Source organism: Aspergillus mulundensis (assembly GCF_003369625.1).
Source record: "Aspergillus mulundensis strain DSM 5745 chromosome Unknown scaffold_0, whole genome shotgun sequence".
In the NCBI taxonomy this organism is placed as follows: Eukaryota; Fungi; Ascomycota; class Eurotiomycetes; order Eurotiales; family Aspergillaceae; genus Aspergillus; species Aspergillus mulundensis.
The window spans coordinates 4933817-4951447 of record NW_020797888.1 but is presented as its reverse complement, the minus strand read 5'-3'; the positions used below and the strand labels follow the sequence as shown (position 1 = coordinate 4951447).

Sequence of the window (17631 nt, the reverse complement as noted above, 5' to 3'; positions counted from 1 at the left end):
AGCAGGCTTATCACATTTGATTAGAACTGGAAATGAACAAAGCAGATAAATGAAGAAAGTAATATGATGCACGACCTACATCCATTGCGCAACTAGCTAGATGTATCCAGCAGCGAGAACATATATAAGGTCGACCGACTAGTCACTCCATCTTTCTACCAAGTCCGCTCTTATATCAAGGCTAGTTCTACTGCAGCGAGACATTCTGCACCGCCTTCTCAACACTAATTATCTCATGCCCGTCCCCATTCACACCTGGCTCGGCTTCCGTAGTTTTTGGGTCTTCACGTTGCACAATATCAGTTGCGACCGCAGCCGCAGCCGCAGCCTCAATGGCCGGCCCATTTCCAAGAACAGTTGTCGAAGCAGGAGTGGGAGCAGGAGAAGACGTGTTCTCAAGCGAATACGGATAATCCGGGTGCAGAAATGCCGTCGCAACGCTGCCGCTGCCACTGCTCACACTGCTGCTAATGCTATTCCCCGCCTGGCTGGCCTGCGAGGTGTCCGAGGAATCGGTAAATGTGTGTTTGCGGCCCCAGCGGCGAGTTCGTGGTGGTTCAGGTTTCTGGGCCTGTTTGTGGCTCTGTGCAGCGACGGTAGTGGTACAGCTTTGTGCTGAAATTGCTGGACGTGAGGGGCTGGGGTTTAGGCTAGTGGCCGGGGTGCAGTGGCTGGAGGAAGATGGGTGGAGGTTGTGGTGGACTGCGGAGCGGCGAGGGGGCGGGACGGCCGGTGGCGGGTTGGAGGCAGAGCGGCGCGTTGTGCTGGGGCCCTTAGCTGGTGGTGGATGTAGGTGGACAGGCTCTTGGTGGGCGGAAGACATGTGAGTGTGACTATGGATGGTCGAGGACGAGTCTCGCCGTTCTGAGTTCGGGAAAAATTGCTCAGAGGCGGTTACGAGAGGTGTCGATGAAAGAGGGCTGGGACTGCTAGCGTTCCCCCTTTCTTCCGCGATGCTTGCCGTGGAGAGGGGTGAAGCGGTTTCATCTACCGTTGCCCGTCTACCGCGCCAGCGTCTTGTCTTTGGGGGTAGCGGCTTCACTTTGTGTTTGGTGGGACTTGTTTGCGCGCCGGGCAGGTGTCCATCGTGGCGGCTTGGTGTGATGACACCCGGCTTTTCGCGTTGGGATGCGATCTCGTCCACGCTGAGTGAAGACGACGAGGCGGGAGCGAGGTACATCTCAAGCCGTTCAACGTGGCTATGCTTGCGGGGAGTTTCGCCCGCCGATGCGGGGGAGTCTCTGCCGTCGCCTGGAGGAGATGTTAGATCCTCTAGTGAGCTGCCCCGTGTGCTGTTCGAGCCGATTGATTGGGACGATTCTAGTGATGTTCCTATGTCGGCATCGGAAAGAAGCGCGCCGTCGATTGAAGGAAAGGACAAAGTCAAGCTATCCTCCCTTTGCGGAGGGCGCGCAAGTTTGTACGGCTCTGGCTCATCACGCAGCCAGTCAACGGCAGCGCATCGGAGGACTAGTCTCCGAGTTGTTTCGTCGACTTCATCGAAATGCATGATCTTCTCGCAGTCGGCGGCAGTATCACCCGTAAGCTGGCCCCGAACAAGGAGACTGAGCATACGCTTGAGCTCATCCCGCTTGTAATGCGGCGGGAGCCTCAGCTGCGTATGTGCTATTAGTGGGTAGAGAACTCTGAGATAGGTGTGTCGCAGAGCCGAGGCTTCCTCCGGGAGGTCGAGAAGGTTCCGTATAAGAATATCAACCAAGACATGAAGATCATTGGTAAAGAAATACTCATACGTGCTCGGGGTTGTGAAAATAAGGTATAGGAGTTTGAGAGTGAGAAGTTGCAATGAAGTTTCAGCTGCCGAAAGGTCAGATCATAGTACGCGAAATGGCCTGACTGGCAAAGTACCTTCTCTATTTATTAATAGAATAATATTCTCACCGAAGGTTTTATAGGAGTTCCCATGCATAGACAGTACTTTAATGACCTTGTTCGTCAACGGGGCCGATGGCGATCCTTCGTCAGGGTTATGGGCGGATATCATGAACTGCTCATTCAGAACCAACTGGCGCGCAAATCAGTAAATGCCTTGGAAATATCACAAACTGGGACATACCAGCACGCGAATGACGGGATAGTGATACGGGTCATTGGCGTCATACGACAAATGCTCAATGATGTCGAATAGGCCGCGTACGAAGTCGTCGTCCACGAGAACTGAATACGAGCACGTCAGTAATCCAATCATGGCGACGATTTACCGAAGCCCATTAGACTCACTCAGGTCTTCAATTCTGATCTTCTGTATCCGCGACAGCTCATACAAGAGGTCCATCAAAAGCCGATGTAATCCCGCCGCACTGTCATCATCCATGCGCAACGCTTGCACCTGAAGCAACTCAAGTAAACGCGGAAACGCACCCTCCTCATTCATCATAACGAGTGGAACCTCATGTTGCCGGCCGTCGAAGAGGAGGAAGGAGGCAATCATATGAAGTATCATGGGATCATCTTCCTATCTGGGGCATGAATAGCGATTCTCGCGAAGACGGGATTAATAGCGAGCGGTACCTGCAGTAAAGCGTATATCATCTGTCGCCGAATATAGTCCGTATGAGCGACAAAGAGCGCGGACGAAAGCAGTTGGAACGAACATGTTGTAACCTCGTACTCGGACTGGAGATAATGCTCTGGAGGGGTTTGCGGAGACTGGTTAGAGCATGTTATGGGCAGTATTTGTGGGACATATCGCCGGGTTACCTTTATATTTAGCCGTCAAACTCAGGTACGCTCGTAGTGCATCATCAATCAAGTCTTCCGTGGAGCAAGGGGCGGATACAATCGCTTGGATGTCTACGCAGGAGCGGAACAGGTCAGTTTCAGAAACGGTGACACCAAGCACGGAAATCTTAGGACACGGAGAACATACTGGCCCAGAATTGCTGCTCATTATCCACGGAGACCTCAAGCTCCATTTCCCACAACTCGATCGTCGTCCTCGGGCCTGTTGGGTCTCTGCTTCACTCATCCCGACTTGCGCCCGTCACACAAGTTGGCCGTGCGCTCCGTTCGAAGGAGAGGCGAGGAAGCGTTGGCGCCTTTGCCAATCGTTCTAAAATTAAAGTTCAAGAATGGATCCAGAGAACGAGGGAGCGGGACAAGGAGAGAAGCAAAGGGAGGAGAAGCAGTGGCAGGTTGCCCGGTTGGCGATGACGACGAGAGCGAGACTCCTCTGACTAAATAAAGCGTGGCTGAACCCACCCAAGTCCCTCTAGTGCGGAGCCACTCAACGCCCATTCTATATTTATTCCACAGTACGCAGGATCTGAGTACACAATGCTATTATATAAGTGTTTGATGTAGTATATAGAGAGACATAACCAAAGGGCCGGAAAGGTACACAAAGTCCCCTCTGATGAGCGCAAGCCGGCTAGCTAGGTTCGCGATCGATACTTCTACATGCAAAAGTCGCATCATATGGATACAGGCTAACAATATCGCTTAGTACACAGGACGCTTGAATGGATGAGCCTCAGTGTTCCTAGAAGGAAGAAGTTAGCAGGCCGTAGTAGAACGTGGTTAGACTTCACTTACAAGACATATTCGTCAAGACTCACTAGGCTCGAATCGCTAAATAGAAGGTAGAAGTATTTCAGAGTCTCTGCAAGCCAGAATGACTCCATGCTATCCACGGGCCGCGGCTCATCAACGGTAACGTCGGAAATGGCCGAGTTGGCCAACTCCGTCTTCGTGGCTTTGTCCACAGCCTGGAACATCTTCCAACCCTTCTCGCGCCAGATAGGGTCTCCTGTAAGGCGGAACATGATGAATACAGACTCGATCGCCTCCGGACGAAGGAGGTACTTGCGAGCTGAGATCCCTGTCATGCCAGGCGGAAGTCGGTCGTTGAGGATCTTCCCCGTAACGAATTCCTCATGCGAGAGCGCGCCGGCCCCGGCCGCTGTACCGACATGTCGCCCTTCAGTGGCGGCCGATTTTTCGGTTCCATCTTCTTTGGCAGATGGAGTCGATTCGGGGGTTGCGACGACATGCCAATTTCCCTTTTCAGGATCGGCAAATCGCTTACTGTGTGAAATGGGCCGTTTGTCGGCGTAAGGATCCATAGCCATGTAGTATGCATCCTCGTCCCACTCGCAGGGCTCGCCCTTCTTACAAGGGACCAGCTGAAATGCTTCCGGCATGATCCCGGATTTGGTGGCCTCATATGCCCAGACACAGCCGTCCGTCAGCTGACTACCCAGCTTGAGGTCTTTTTCGATACCGAATAACTTGGCGCCGATGGCAAACATTCCTCCGGCGAAGCAGGTAAGGTGAGTACCTTCGTAGGAGAAAATGGTACGACCTGGAGGATTTGCGTCAAGATCCTTTGTCATGGTGACCGTAGCCAAAAAGCGGACATCGCGATTATTCTTGAGCATCGGCTGGTAAACAAGTTGCTCTCGTACTGTGTCCATGGCCTTTTGATACATGGTCAGGTACTGGTCGTTGTTACCGCCTAGCAGCATATACTCTTTCGGCAAGTACTCGTATGTAGAGTCACCAAGGGCACCAAGCCCAAATTTGTCCATGCCCGAAAGTTGATTGTTGAGGCCCGCGGAACAATCTTGCTTTGGGGGAGGTGTTCGAGTGTCAATTGATTCCAGAGGTTCCGTTTCCGAATGATCAGCTCCGTAGTGGGCTGGCTCTGCGCCTTCATGGATTTGTCTCGCATGAAGTGGGACTGCAGAGCTCGTAGAATTGATCTCATAAGCGGACCCTCTGACCGGCTGCCCAGCTGCAGCAGGCTCTCGTGAGATACCTGGAACCCTTCTGCATCCGGACGCGTCCAGGTTGAGAGGCCATAAACCGGGAAGCTTGGTTGAATCTTGATATTTTTCAAGCTCATTGGTAATACGTGCAATAGCATCGTAGTATTTATCCTGCTTCGTCAACTGCGCCAAACGTGTAAATTCCATAGAGAGTGAGCCAAGCTCCGCAAGGACGGCCTTGAAATCGCCTCGGCGAAGTTCGGATGCATACTCTGGACTCCATTTGTAATAGAGAGTTGGCATCCGGTTCGGCGTGTCAAAGGCGCCCATCAAGACATCCGCAAGCTCAATAGACTTGTCTAGGAGTACATCGTACTTGTGTCCCGAAATATCGTAGGCGCCGAGCATGCCGCCTAGGTAGCGAATTGCGGTCTCGAAAACTGGGATCTCTTTCTTGGTACTGGTGGTAAAATCGATCTTCTTCACATAGTCGACTGCCATGGAGAATTCCTCTTTGAGATCCATTATCCACAGAGTATCCAAAGCATCGACAAGAGTTGCACCCCAGCCATTGAAGGTGTCCTTGTATCCACCTCGAAGGGGTCTAACCTCGTCATGGCCCATCGCGGATATTTTATAACCGTTCCACGCATGTAGAAACGCCGACTTAATAGTGTCAAGCTGTTGCAGTCGCTGCATTTTGTCGGATGACGACTCGTCTTTGAGCTTCGCTTGTAGTTGGGGCAGCGCCTTTGACGGCCCAGTTGGAAGCTTGATCAGAGACTCCGGGCTAATCGGATGCCGCTCGGGCATTGGCTTCCAGTGGGGTATCGAGGTAGTAACATCATCAACTTCATCATGTGTACTTTGGGTCTGTGCACCAGTCTGGGGCTTTGCGCCGCCCACTTCATGGACCTGGGATGGTGCATTGTTCGGGATGCTCGGATGTTCGATTGACACAGCAGAGCTGTCATCTGGACCTGTGAAAGGTGGTGGCTGATGTTGTCCGGGTTGTTCCAGCGCAGGAGGCCCACTGGTGGCCTCGCCATTGTTACTTGTGTCCGTGTCCTTGACCTTCGGATCCGGGAAAGGGGGAGTATGATGATCGACGGGCGGCGGAGGGGCCTGTAAAATCGCTGATTGATCGTGACTGTGAGACCGGCTAAAGTGGAGTACAAGTAGGACAAATATGGCGGCGAACACCAGAGAAATGCGATATCGTCGTGCTCGAAACATGGTCGGCGAATCCCCTGCTAAGAAAGTAGGGGGTAGGAAAAGGAAAAGTGGGAGAAGCGTGGTTAAACGCAGTAAACGAGGGTAAAGGCGCAGCGGCGCTGAAATGAATGGACGTCAAAGGACAAGATCACTCGCTGGCAGTAGAGAGTGATTATAATAGAGAAGAGTTTGGAATAGTCATTCAGCGCATCTCGGGAACTGAGCTGTGTGGTCGCGAGGTCGCGTGCAGGGTAACGAGTTGTGATGGTGGATAGGATGAAGAGAACTGGGGTCTCGAAGAAATTCAGCCAAGGATTGACAGTTACACGCAGAACCAGCTGCAAGGCTGAGAAACGATAGGATATGCTCGGACTCAAGGATTTCCTTGAAAGTTGAACTGTCCATTCGTGCAGGTGATTTTGATTTATAGCGAGCGCTAAGCGGAGCTTGCCCAGACCCTTGTGGCTGAACGGAGCGGAGCTGGCTGCAATGACATCAGGCACCAGCAATCCATCCACAATTCACTGTCTCAAGTGTGAAGAATGGTACGGAATCATTGGGGCCTCAGTCAAGACCTACAAAAGGATGCCTCGGGGACAGCCATCGTCGTGGGTTGTGTGCGAATTCCCCGAGGTTCCTTCAGGCTTCAGGGACGATGCTGCAATAAAGGGTCTCGACCCTGGTAAGAATACGGTACGATACAGCCAGCCGATGGACCCTGAAAAGGACCCTGATAATACGTCCGAGCAGTAGTACGGACCCTACGTACCATCACAAGATTTGTCCGATCAGCCTGTGTAATTATGGACGGCCCTGTCATTATTGGGCAGAGTCTCCGAGCGGTCTGTGTAGGACAATAGGATGCGTCGTTGCTCCGCACTTGTTCGGTTGTTACTACTTGCTAGTGCCACCATACTCCGCACTGTTCCTACGCATTGCGGGGGACGGACAGAAGAATTCTATGGCCCTTGGCATTTAATAGGATAGTGATGACACAAGGTATCTTAGAGACCAACAGCCGTACGAGGCCGGTTATCCTTGTTCGCCTTTTGGAACTGCTGAATCAATCCAAGAACCCCCGCGCCCCCTACTATGTCGTCAACGTTCTCTTCCTCCGCATCCTCCTCGTTTACTTCGTCGCCTGATTTCATGCCCCATGAGTCTTCGACGTTAGTATCGCCTGCTGACCCAGAGGTTGCATGCAGTGGCCCGCTTCTTTGCCTAGGGGCTGGGGGACGCGCGGCTGCAATAGACGTCCCACCGTCCTTGTAAACGGATTCAGACACGGGCGCTGGCGGAGGACGGGCCGGTCGGTGACGATTGTGCGGTGCGACGCGGGTTGCTGGCCGGAATTCAGACGCTGATGGTTGATGGTGCGGGTCGAGGAGGAGCGAGGGGGCAGGAGATTCAGTGTCACCACCGCCGAGAGCCCCCAATCGGCCACCGATCACCGATTGTTGGCCGATGGCTGCAGATGCCGGTCCGAACCGAGTCTGGGCCAGGTCTGGCCGGTTCCCAATGTTGCCAACACCGACCAAGTATGGGGATCCTAGAGATGGAAACGTTGGTGGAGGATGGAACGCGCGCTTGTTTGAGTTGGTAGCACGAGGGTTCCCGCCATAGTTATCCAAGAACCCGTAGTATGAAGCGAGCATTTTGCCATCCTTTGTCGAGAAATAGTCTACGCGTGGGTCCTGCCGCATGTCGCGTTGGTTGGTGTGTCCCTGCGGAATAACGTTCGTACCCTTCTTGAAATCAAAGACAGCAAAAGAGCAGAGATAACCCATGCCGTCGACGTGAACAGTAAATTCCCGAAAGAAATCGATCACACGATCGCTGCACTTGGGTAGGCTAAACCACAGGATAAACGGCGTAAATATCATGCTCAGTATCTCTTCCATGAAAATAACGATTTTCATCTGATACGATACAGCAAAGTCTCTTCGAACGTCGTCACTATGCAGTTTCCCTTTCCAATGGCTTGGAAAATAGTGAGTAAGTTCGATCACTTCAAGCAGAGCGTATTCGGGGTCAAATACAAGGGTCTCATCAGGAACCATTCCCCGGGCAAATGCCCAGACAGATCCGAAGACACCAAGATAGAAGAGCGTCGTCCGATCGTGCGTCAACTCAAATCCAAGGAACAGCTCCGGGTCTAAAATTGATGCTAGAGCCAGAACAGAGGCCAGCGCACCGGAAACAAAGGCCACAAAGCCAGCAACCTGGACGGTCTTGTCTTTGGGAAACTGGTCGACGTAGCGGCTAGCAGAAGGGTACGACAAATTGATTCGCTTCTCAAATAGATGCCATAGTTCATTGAACTCACGGAATTTCCATTCAGCGAGTGGCGTATACTGGCGAGAAGAGAGTTGTGACGGGGAGGTTTTGAACTCGTTGAAATAGCGGAAAAAATAATGCATCATAAAGTAGACGACGATGAAAGGCGCTATGAAGATATTCATTATACCAAAAAACATGAAGCGTCGTCGCAAGCCTTCACTCAATGCCTTTCGGTGGGTATCTTTCAAGAATAGTGGTCGTACCTGGCCTTGCTCATTGAAGACATAATCCATTATGCATAGGTTGATATTCCACTCCAGGATCCGGGAGAATAGTTGTCTGTTCCGTAGAAACGGGACTGGAAGCGTTAGATCCAGGATATCCTTATTGATCAAGGCGATCAGGTAGTTTTCTTTGCGCATCAGACGGTTTGCAATATCGTGAGCATCCATTCGCTGTTTGGATTGGCTGCCCAATAATCGGCGATTATACGCTGATACAGCACCAGCAGTGGCGGGGTTGGCGTCTCTCAGCGTCATTAAACGGCTAACGACTTCCTGCCAGGATATTGTCTGGATCTCTGCGTCGGAGACCCCGAGCAAATGATGATAGAAATCATGCATGTTTTTGAGTCTTCTGATATCCAACAGCAACTGGAAGACCTTGCCAATCCAGAAGACGCAGAGCAACCAAAGCAAGAAAGTAGAAGACGCCGACATATTGCTGGTGCACTTTGATATTAATATTTGATCTAAGGCTTTGCTGGTCCGAACAAGATGGTAGTCGATGCAGCTTGTAAGAAACGTTGTAAACCCCACGATGAATGCAAAGGTTCTACAAGTGGTCAGCATAAGTCCAGTAATAAAGCCACAGGAAGTGGAAAGTGGACGCACAGGATACTCAAAACCCGATTTAGCAGGATGGACCATATCCCATTGCCCAGAAAGTATGTATAGACTTCTTTCAAGAAGTTATCTAAGTTCTCCACGTTTGCCCACATCCACATCGCTTTCTCCTTCGGATCTACCATGGCCATATTGGGGTGACCCGCTGACCACAGGCTTTTTAAGCGATTTCGGCTAGAAACATCGTGCGAAGGTCGTTGATCCCTGGTTGTGTCCCATCGAATGTGCTCACGGCGCGGAGAGCGAGCGGTGCGAGAAGGCTGCAGGTCGGAGAGGTGATGGGAAGGCGGAGGAGGAAGCCGCATCCTCAAATCATCATCATCATGCTGGCCCTCCATCAGAAGAGAAGCTGGGACATCGTCATCATGTTCATCGTCATTATCGTCGTCGTCGAGGGGTTCAGGCCGGGGAGATATTGATTGCATCCACTTGGGGTCGCTAGGTTTACGCCGCCGGGGCCCAGAGCTAGTTGGGCGTACTTGAGGTCCTCTTCGGTTCAGAAACGTATCGCTCGGGCTCGAAGATCCCTCTCTCGTAGCGTCGGCCATGGCTTCCTCAAGCTCACGATCGCTGAACCGATCTTCCAAATTGACGTCGCCATCATAAACCAAGCCGGCACGTTCCTCCACATCGGAAACATCAGAGTCATTGTCGTGTTGGCGTATCGTCTCGTATACCGACTGTCCGTTTGGAGGAAGGAATCGAGATAGGACGTTTGAGGCCATCATGCTGGGCTAAAAGCTTTTCGAATAGATCCTATCATCAGCATAACATACATGAGCATCAGCGTATAGAAGCGGCCTCGAAGCCAAAGTCATTCTTTAGATAGCGGCCATCCAAGGAGGTAGATGGCTCAAGAAAGCGAGATGCGGAGATGCGACAAGCGGGAAATTAGCTCCGAAGAGGGAGGTGATAGATATAGTTAGGCGATGAGAGTGGAAAAGATCTATGGCTCGCCTTTCGGCGAGGTAGTCAAATGCTGCCTGTAGGTATTATGACAAGTCTACAAGATAGCAGGTGATGAACAGCCTCGTCTCATGACATTGACAGAAGCTCGGGAGCCGCACCGGCCTACGGAGTAGATGATGCAAGTGGTCTGTGGCAGCCTTAAAGCCTGAGGCACAAATCATGTGACCGAACAAGGGTATACAACGTGCTACTGCATGCAGGATTCTTGAACGAATTGATGTTTCAAAGAATCAAAATATATAAAGTGGCTTGAAAAGCCACCTAGGACCAGTCACTCAACTAAATTCTCCCATAAATCAAGCAACAAAGCATAGGTACCTCTTTGACAGCGGACTGCTGCTCCGCGGGATGTTGGATCGCAAATCGCAAATCACAAATCCCTGATACCTATGTACGAGTCAGGAAGATAGGAATCACGGATGAATATTTGCCTTGCTCCAAGCGTTTGGGTAACATACGGAGTATAGCGTAGTCTACGCCCGATGGACGAGTAGTGGCTTTGTTACGAGCTTCCAGCGAAGTTGACTGCCGGGAGTCATCTTGGCCCTGCAGCTCTGTGGAGGCATGCTGCAGGTCTATCAAGATAGTTCATATATATGTTCAGGGACCAGGGTTCTAATAAGCTTTACCGCTGTTAGTATGAGGGGTAAGCCGAGGAATAGGTATGTATGCCGTATCATTTGAGACATATTCCTTTGATGTATCCATGTGGCGAGTGCTATTATATTGCCGTTTCTAGAAGGCTAGACATCTTCCCTGTCCAAATTCCAAATCTAGAATTGAATCAGTCATCTTGCCGGAATCAACCAACCTGAATCATGTCTGGCAGTCGAAAAATTAGGATTTCGGATTCGTAACAAAGTGGGAACTGGTAACCTGCGATGGTGATAGTATTGCTCCTTAGTCCTGGCAGAGGGGCCGATATTCGCCCGTCAGCAAGTCCACTTCGGGAGACTACCCCAGGACTTCCGCGATGACTTGCAGGCATCATGATGATCTCTCGGGCTGCACTGGCCATCGGTGCTGGAGTGATAGGAGTCCAGACCAGCTTAGTAGAGACTATCCCTGTCAAGGTGGTGGACGCCGAAGCTTCTTCGGAGGACGCTCGGAGACAAGGAAGAGGAGGGGAATCCTTTCTTCAACAGAGGTGTGGGAGCTTCCCTGCAGAAGACGGCATGATTCGACCACGAACAGGAGAGGAAAGGGTCGTTATGGGAAGTGGGCTCCAATGAGAGCGGTATATCAACTCTTTCGACACACCGACTCAAGTGTTCGTCTTGCTATCGTCGCTTTCTGCTCGGAATTCATAAGCATCATTCGTTCGGAGTTCCTTATCAAGATTGCCGCCCTGGAAGGATCAATGAAGAGGAAAGCTAGCATAGCCTAGTCTAGAGTACGTAAGAAGAAGAAGAAGAAGAGAAGTCTTGTCCTGGAACTATACAGAGGACTCGATCAAGCGGTTTGCTGAGCACTCTAGATATACCGTGCAGTGCACGACTCATTGGAGGTGTCGCTATCTTCTGCCCATCTCGTTCTTCCAAATCCCAGCTGCCTCTCACTTTGATCATCCCTCTCCTCCCCACCTCACTCCTTCTAATAACCGCGCCGTTTTGTGTCCTCCTCTCGCTTACCCTGTACCCGAAAACCGAAACCTCCTGTTGTACAAACAGAAGAAATCCTGAAAGTACTAATCCTGAAAAAAGTACTCCCACCCCAGGATTTCGTTTTGACGTGCGATCTGCAGCCCTCCAAGCCGCGCAGCGAGGGCGAGATCAAAATCAATCGATCGATCGCTTCAATCGCAACCAATTAAACCGGTACATTCACGCGTCTGGCAATAGCCAGGGCTGGCTGAACCTCTGAAGAGAGAAGAAGCAGACAGACAGTATGTCCCCTCTCCAATGGACAGCCCAATGATATCACGTTGCTGGCGGGCGGTTGAACCAGCCAGCAGACCGTCCGCCGTGCTTCCGTACCACTTTTCTCTCCTCCACACTCTTCCCCTCCCCAAGAAGCTAATCCGCTCTACGATGGCTTTCTAGCAACAACACCGCCATGCCAAATTGACCGTTCGACCACGACCTATCCACCCCCGTTGTTATCGGCTTGTGCCTCTTTCGCCCTTTGAATCTTCAACAGACATACTCGCTGCCCTCGCCCACCCGCCGGCACGATCCCCCTGAACCTACAGTTGTCCCGGTGGTCCGTGTCGTGTCTTCAGCTCTCACCTGTACCCCAGGACGCCCGGCCTCGACCGAATGTGCGACTCTACCGGTTTCCTCCTATCTGGACTCCATGCGTTCATCTAGCGATCCATTGGACGACAAGGCTCTCAATTGTTCGAGGTCGGTTGCGCAGTTTGTGTCGGGTCCCAGCCTGCCGCTGCATGGTAACATACCCACCAGACTATAATCGATATATGTGCTTCCGCCTGCTTGCGTTCCATAGCGACTTCTCTCGGAGCGCCGCTGCCGCCTGCGGATAAGGATGGAGTCGGAGAGCTCGAACGGGTACAAGCGGAATTCTATGCACCAGGGATCTTACAGCCGTCCGGTGGAACGTAGGCCCAGCAAGAAGTCATCTTCGAAGGACCGCCACGGCATGGTTTACCCGGATAGCTTCAGGGAAGCGACCATTCGGACCGTGACCCCTGACTCCGTTGAAACCGGGAACAATTCACCTGCATCGGAGGTGGAGCATCTCCCTGCGAGTGCTGCCCCTTCTCCGCGTGCCGCCCGGACAAGAGCCCCAGATCGAGAGTCTCGACGCGACTTCAACTTATACTATTCCACGGGGGATGAAGATGATATGCATTCGGAGTTGAGAAATCAGCGGGCGCGGTCCCGCACCACCACTTTGGACGACCAACGAAGCGATATATCGTCAAGCTCTTTTCTCACCCGCACGCGGAACCGCTTGGGCTCGATCAATACGACCCCTCAACCCAAGAGTGCTGATGATCAATCGGCGTCGTCCATCGGTTTTCCATCTATACAGTCTCCCACATTCTCTCCCCGAACACCCAGTCGTCCCCGGATGAGTAGGTCTCCTGGAAGTTCGGGGTTAGGATCCTCATCATTGCCGAATACGGATAGTTCCAAGATCTTGCAGCTTATGAAGACTACATGCGGAAGGATGCACGGCATTCTGTCTTTCCGAACATCTTCCACCACCGCTTGGTCTTCCGGTTACTGTGCTATCAATGTCGCCATGGGCAGTCTGATTTACCAAGCAAAAGGGGAGCCCGCCTTGGCGAAGACACTGATTCCAGATCTACGTGGTTGTCAAGTTCGCTCCCTTGTGGATCCGGAAACCCGAGCGAATTACCTCAGCGTTTCTACCTTTACGTCCGGCCTTGGAGTAGAATTGCGGCCTCACGTGAGCGAGACATTCGATTCCTGGCTCGCAGCCTTGTTGTGCTGGCAGCCCATCCGCCCTAAGGGCGTACAAAACAAGATGACGAAGCCACAGTCCGTCACGATAATTGATCGTCGCGTGGTCGATCGCCGAAGGAACTCAGAAAGTAGGAGAAACTCTGAGAGTACTGCCCAGAAGGACGCCGCCATCATAAAAGTAGGGAAAATGCTTCTATGGGATAGACCTAGCGCCTCGGGCGTTCGCCCATCTTCCGGTCGTCGCATTTCAACCTTCCGGCAACAGCGCGCCTTATCTTCATCCTGGCAAAAGGTGAGCTGCACGCTGCAGGAGAATGGTGCGTTCAGGCTCTTCACCGAGTCTGACATTTCACACGTCACCACCATTCAACTATCTCAACTTTCACGCTGCGCAATACAGAAGCTAGAATCCTCTGTTTTGGAAGATGAGTTTTGCATAGCAATCTACCCGCAATATGCGGTGCATGCTGTTTCTGGGTTGACGCGCCCGCTTTATCTTGCGCTGGAAAGTCGGGTGCTCTTTGAAGTGTGGTTTGTGCTCCTGCGAGCCTTTAGCACGCCAGAACTTTATGGCCCGGCAATTCCAGCCGATGATGAGTCCGTGAAAACACCGGGCTCTATCGACACCGGCAATACTGGCACAACGTCTCTTGCCGATATGTTCAGAATTGAGAGAATGCTAACGGTCAAGGTGACCGAAGCGAAAATGTTCGGTAATAAGGGCGCGGACGAGACACCTCGAAGTCGTAAACAGTCCCGGTCTCACTTCACGACCGCTGCACCATCTGCAACCAACGACTACTATACCGAGGTCCTTTTGGATGGTGAGATCCGAGCGAAGACGGCTATAAAGTATCGCACACCTAATCCCTTCTGGCGAGAAGAGTTCACTTTCAATGATCTTCCAACAGTCCTATCTCAGGTTTCTATCATGGTGAAAACCCTTAACCCAGCGCAACGCGACTGGTCTCTAGTAGCTCATGGCGCGTATGCTTTGAACCAGGACACAAACCCAACGCGCTTATTGGATGATGTTGAGGTATCTTCTCATGACGCCATGTGTGGGAGGGTGGATATCAAACTTGACGACCTCGAGCCAGGTACGGAGACCGAAAAGTGGTGGCCAATCCTGGATGATAGGGACCAATGTGTAGGAGAGATGTTGATGCGAGCTCGGATGGAGGAGACGGTTGTTCTCATGTCTCACGAATACGCCCCAATGTCTGAGATTTTGCATTCTTTCGGTAACGGGCTCACAGTGAATATGGCTCAAATCATGTCATCCGAGTTGAATCAACTGTCCGAAGCACTTATGAACATCTATCAAGTGTCAGGGACAACAGTTGAATGGATATCAGCCCTCGTTGAGGACGAGATAGACGGTATCCACAAGGAGTCCACAGCCAACAGACTTCGGTATACGTCGCGACTCCATTCCAACGACACTAGGGAGCATGGCCAAGATAGAGAGGTCCTGGTTCGCGACCTGGGGCGCACCGCAACCTTAGAGGCGAATCTTCTTTTCCGAGGAAACTCGCTTCTCACCAAAGCCCTTGATTACCACATGCGTCGCCTCGGCAAGGAATATTTGGAAGAAACAATTGGTGAACGGCTATATGAGATCGATGAGACTGACCCTGAATGCGAAGTTGACCCCTCTCGAATACATCGTGCAGACGATCTCGAACGCAACTGGAAGAATCTGGTCAGCCTTACCACGAGTGTCTGGAAGTCTATAGCCAGTTCTGCCTCACGGTGCCCGGCGGAGTTGAGACTTATCTTCCGACACATTCGGGCTTGTGCTGATGATCGATATGGCGATTTCCTCCGCTCCGTTACGTATAGCAGTGTCTCTGGCTTTCTCTTCTTGCGGTTCTTTTGTCCAGCAATTCTAAATCCGAAGCTGTTTGGACTGCTCAAAGGTATGACGAATTATCCCCATCGCGCCTGCAAGAGTTTCATAGCTCACATATGTCTAGATCACCCCCGTCCTCGCGCCCAACGCACTCTGACACTGATTGCCAAAGCCCTGCAAGGCCTGGCCAACATGACAACGTTTGGGAGCAAGGAACCTTGGATGGAGCCAATGAACAAGTTCCTGAACAGCAACCGGAATGAATTCAAAACATTCGTCGACTCCATCTGTGCGATACCGGCCGACCGCCCTACACCCATCGTCACACCATCTTATGCCACTCCAATCCAGATTCTCGGCCGTCTACCACCACCCTCGCGTGAGGGGTTCCCAAGCCTTCCTTTCCTCATTGATCATGCACGAAGCTTTGCCAATTTGATCAGAATATGGCTAGAAGTCGCGCCAGCCCGGCTATCACAACTGGAAGAATCAGATCCTGCGATCTTGAAATTCCATGAGATTGCCATCCGTTTACAGCAAAGAACCAAGGAATGCTTAAACAGGGCGGAGCTGGCGGAACGTCCTAACGGCAACCTCGAAATCAAGTGGGAAGAATTAGTCGACTCTTTAGAGCGTTCTGTGACGCTCTACGGAGAAAGCTCATCCAAGCCCACAACGCCTGCTCCCGCTTCAGCTCCCGCTCCTTCTTCGGCGCCCGCTCCTGAAGCCAACGTGCCATCAGCGGCGTCTCTGACCGGAAGTCACCGTAACTCCATCGGTTATTTTACCTCCAGGCCGTCCCTCCCCCGCCGCTCAACCGACCATGCCCAGGAAGCTGATGAGGAGACTCCCCCGAGTTCGTCTTCCGCCACCTGGGACCAGAGCAGAGTGCCGTTCTCAATACCCAGGTGGTCTGAACCTCGAGATAGTACCGGGAGCTCCAAAAATTCCTCGACCTATTCGCTTGAATACCCCGATGCTGCCAAATCCCGCCGGTCTAGCATAACTAAGGAGACAACGAGTAAATATCGCACATTCTTCGATTTTGTTCCTGCACCGTCCAGGCGCAAGGGTAAAGACCGGGATGCCAACCAGCAGCAGTCCCGCGAGGAACTACGGAACGAATCTTGATGGCGACGATGATCATCAAGACTCACGATGGATCCTCCGCAGTCCAGCCGCCGCCGCTGGTTGAACCAGTTTTGGTTGAAACATAAACAAAAAAGACAGGTAAACCTAGAACGGACCTGTCACTTGTTTTGTATAACATGGGGTGGCTTTGCACTTACTGATTCCGTATCTTCTGGTGTATATGATTATGCTTTGCTTCTTGGCTGAGGCTCAGTCCTCAGCCCTCACTCACTTCTCGCCATAACCTCTCCAATCTCCACCATATATGCTATCTCACGATTAACGCTCTTCCCTTCTGTGTCTCTTTCTATAACTTCTTCTCTTTCTCTTTTGGAAAGCATTTTTTTTCATGGTGTTGATACCCTGTTGTGATGGCCGTTTCGTCCATGTCTATCTGCGTATGTGTTGAGTGGCGATCAAGAGCACCCCTTTGCAAGAAATGCAGACACCAAGGAGCTATGGCTATTCACGGTACATATGAAATGATGCCATTGCTCTCTTTCGTCTTGGGGCTCTTGTTGCGATTGAGTACAGTGTGGGTGGTTCTAGATCTATTTCTGTTGTTGTGTAAATAGTCCATGGGTCCCTTTTGTTGGCATAGATGAAATGAGCATGCGATTTATGGTTAGACAATTCACTCTTCTATCTCCTACTTGGTCTTCCTGCGCGTCTTTTGGGAATAGGTCATATGTACTTTATGACCTGCGTATAGTTAAGATCCGCTTGTGCTGATAACTACTTTATTTGGTTATGCATCACGTATGTTTTGGTGTTTACCCTGTATGCTGACTCTTTTCAAAGCTATAGGCCATGTGCATATCATGAATACCTGGGCAGATGGACTCGATTATATGCAGGCCAGAAGATGCAGACGATGAAGAAACGTTTTATGTTAAAGCCAGGTTCAAAGTACGCATGGTACGTAAGTGGACTCGATAGTAGGGAAGTTTCAAGACATCGCTATTGATAACCTAGGGTTCTAGTAGTCGGCGATTCGGCTGAAAACATTATGGTGTGTTGGGTATATACTAATTTTCTTTTTAGAGACGTGTGGTTATTTATCATATATATACTGCCCACAGCCCATGCGCCGTAAGGTATAATACAAAATAAAGAATAAGGTGACACACCAGGCGCCCCAATTAACACCG

The 17631-nt window shown here is 51.4% G+C and overlaps 4 protein-coding genes across 4 annotated transcripts; 1 reads left to right on the top strand and 3 right to left on the bottom strand.

Annotated features, from left to right (window-relative positions):
- Positions 1-187: 187 nt before the first annotated feature.
- DSM5745_01353 (uncharacterized protein) lies at positions 188-2452 on the bottom strand (the record flags this gene model as incomplete). The annotated part of the gene is made up of 4 exons (XM_026743369.1): positions 188-1818; positions 1903-2026; positions 2078-2178; positions 2242-2452. 4 exons carry the CDS (start codon positions 2450-2452, stop codon positions 188-190), a joined length of 2067 nt encoding a protein of 688 aa, XP_026609214.1.
- A 1010-nt stretch (positions 2453-3462) lies between these two features.
- On the bottom strand, positions 3463-5966 carry DSM5745_01352 (class I alpha-mannosidase 1A; the record flags this gene model as incomplete). Its single annotated transcript, XM_026743368.1, has 2 exons — positions 3463-3502; positions 3556-5966. The coding sequence occupies 2 exons, from the start codon at positions 5964-5966 to the stop codon at positions 3463-3465; spliced, it is 2451 nt and encodes an 816-aa protein (XP_026609213.1).
- A 983-nt stretch (positions 5967-6949) lies between these two features.
- On the bottom strand, positions 6950-9855 carry atgI (autophagy protein ATG9; the record flags this gene model as incomplete). The annotated part of the gene is made up of 2 exons (XM_026743367.1): positions 6950-9059; positions 9119-9855. 2 exons carry the CDS (start codon positions 9853-9855, stop codon positions 6950-6952), a joined length of 2847 nt encoding a protein of 948 aa, XP_026609212.1.
- A 2731-nt stretch (positions 9856-12586) lies between these two features.
- On the top strand, positions 12587-16480 carry DSM5745_01350 (GTPase-activating protein BUD2; the record flags this gene model as incomplete). The annotated part of the gene is made up of 2 exons (XM_026743366.1): positions 12587-15416; positions 15474-16480. 2 exons carry the CDS (start codon positions 12587-12589, stop codon positions 16478-16480), a joined length of 3837 nt encoding a protein of 1278 aa, XP_026609211.1.
- Positions 16481-17631: the final 1151 nt, after the last annotated feature.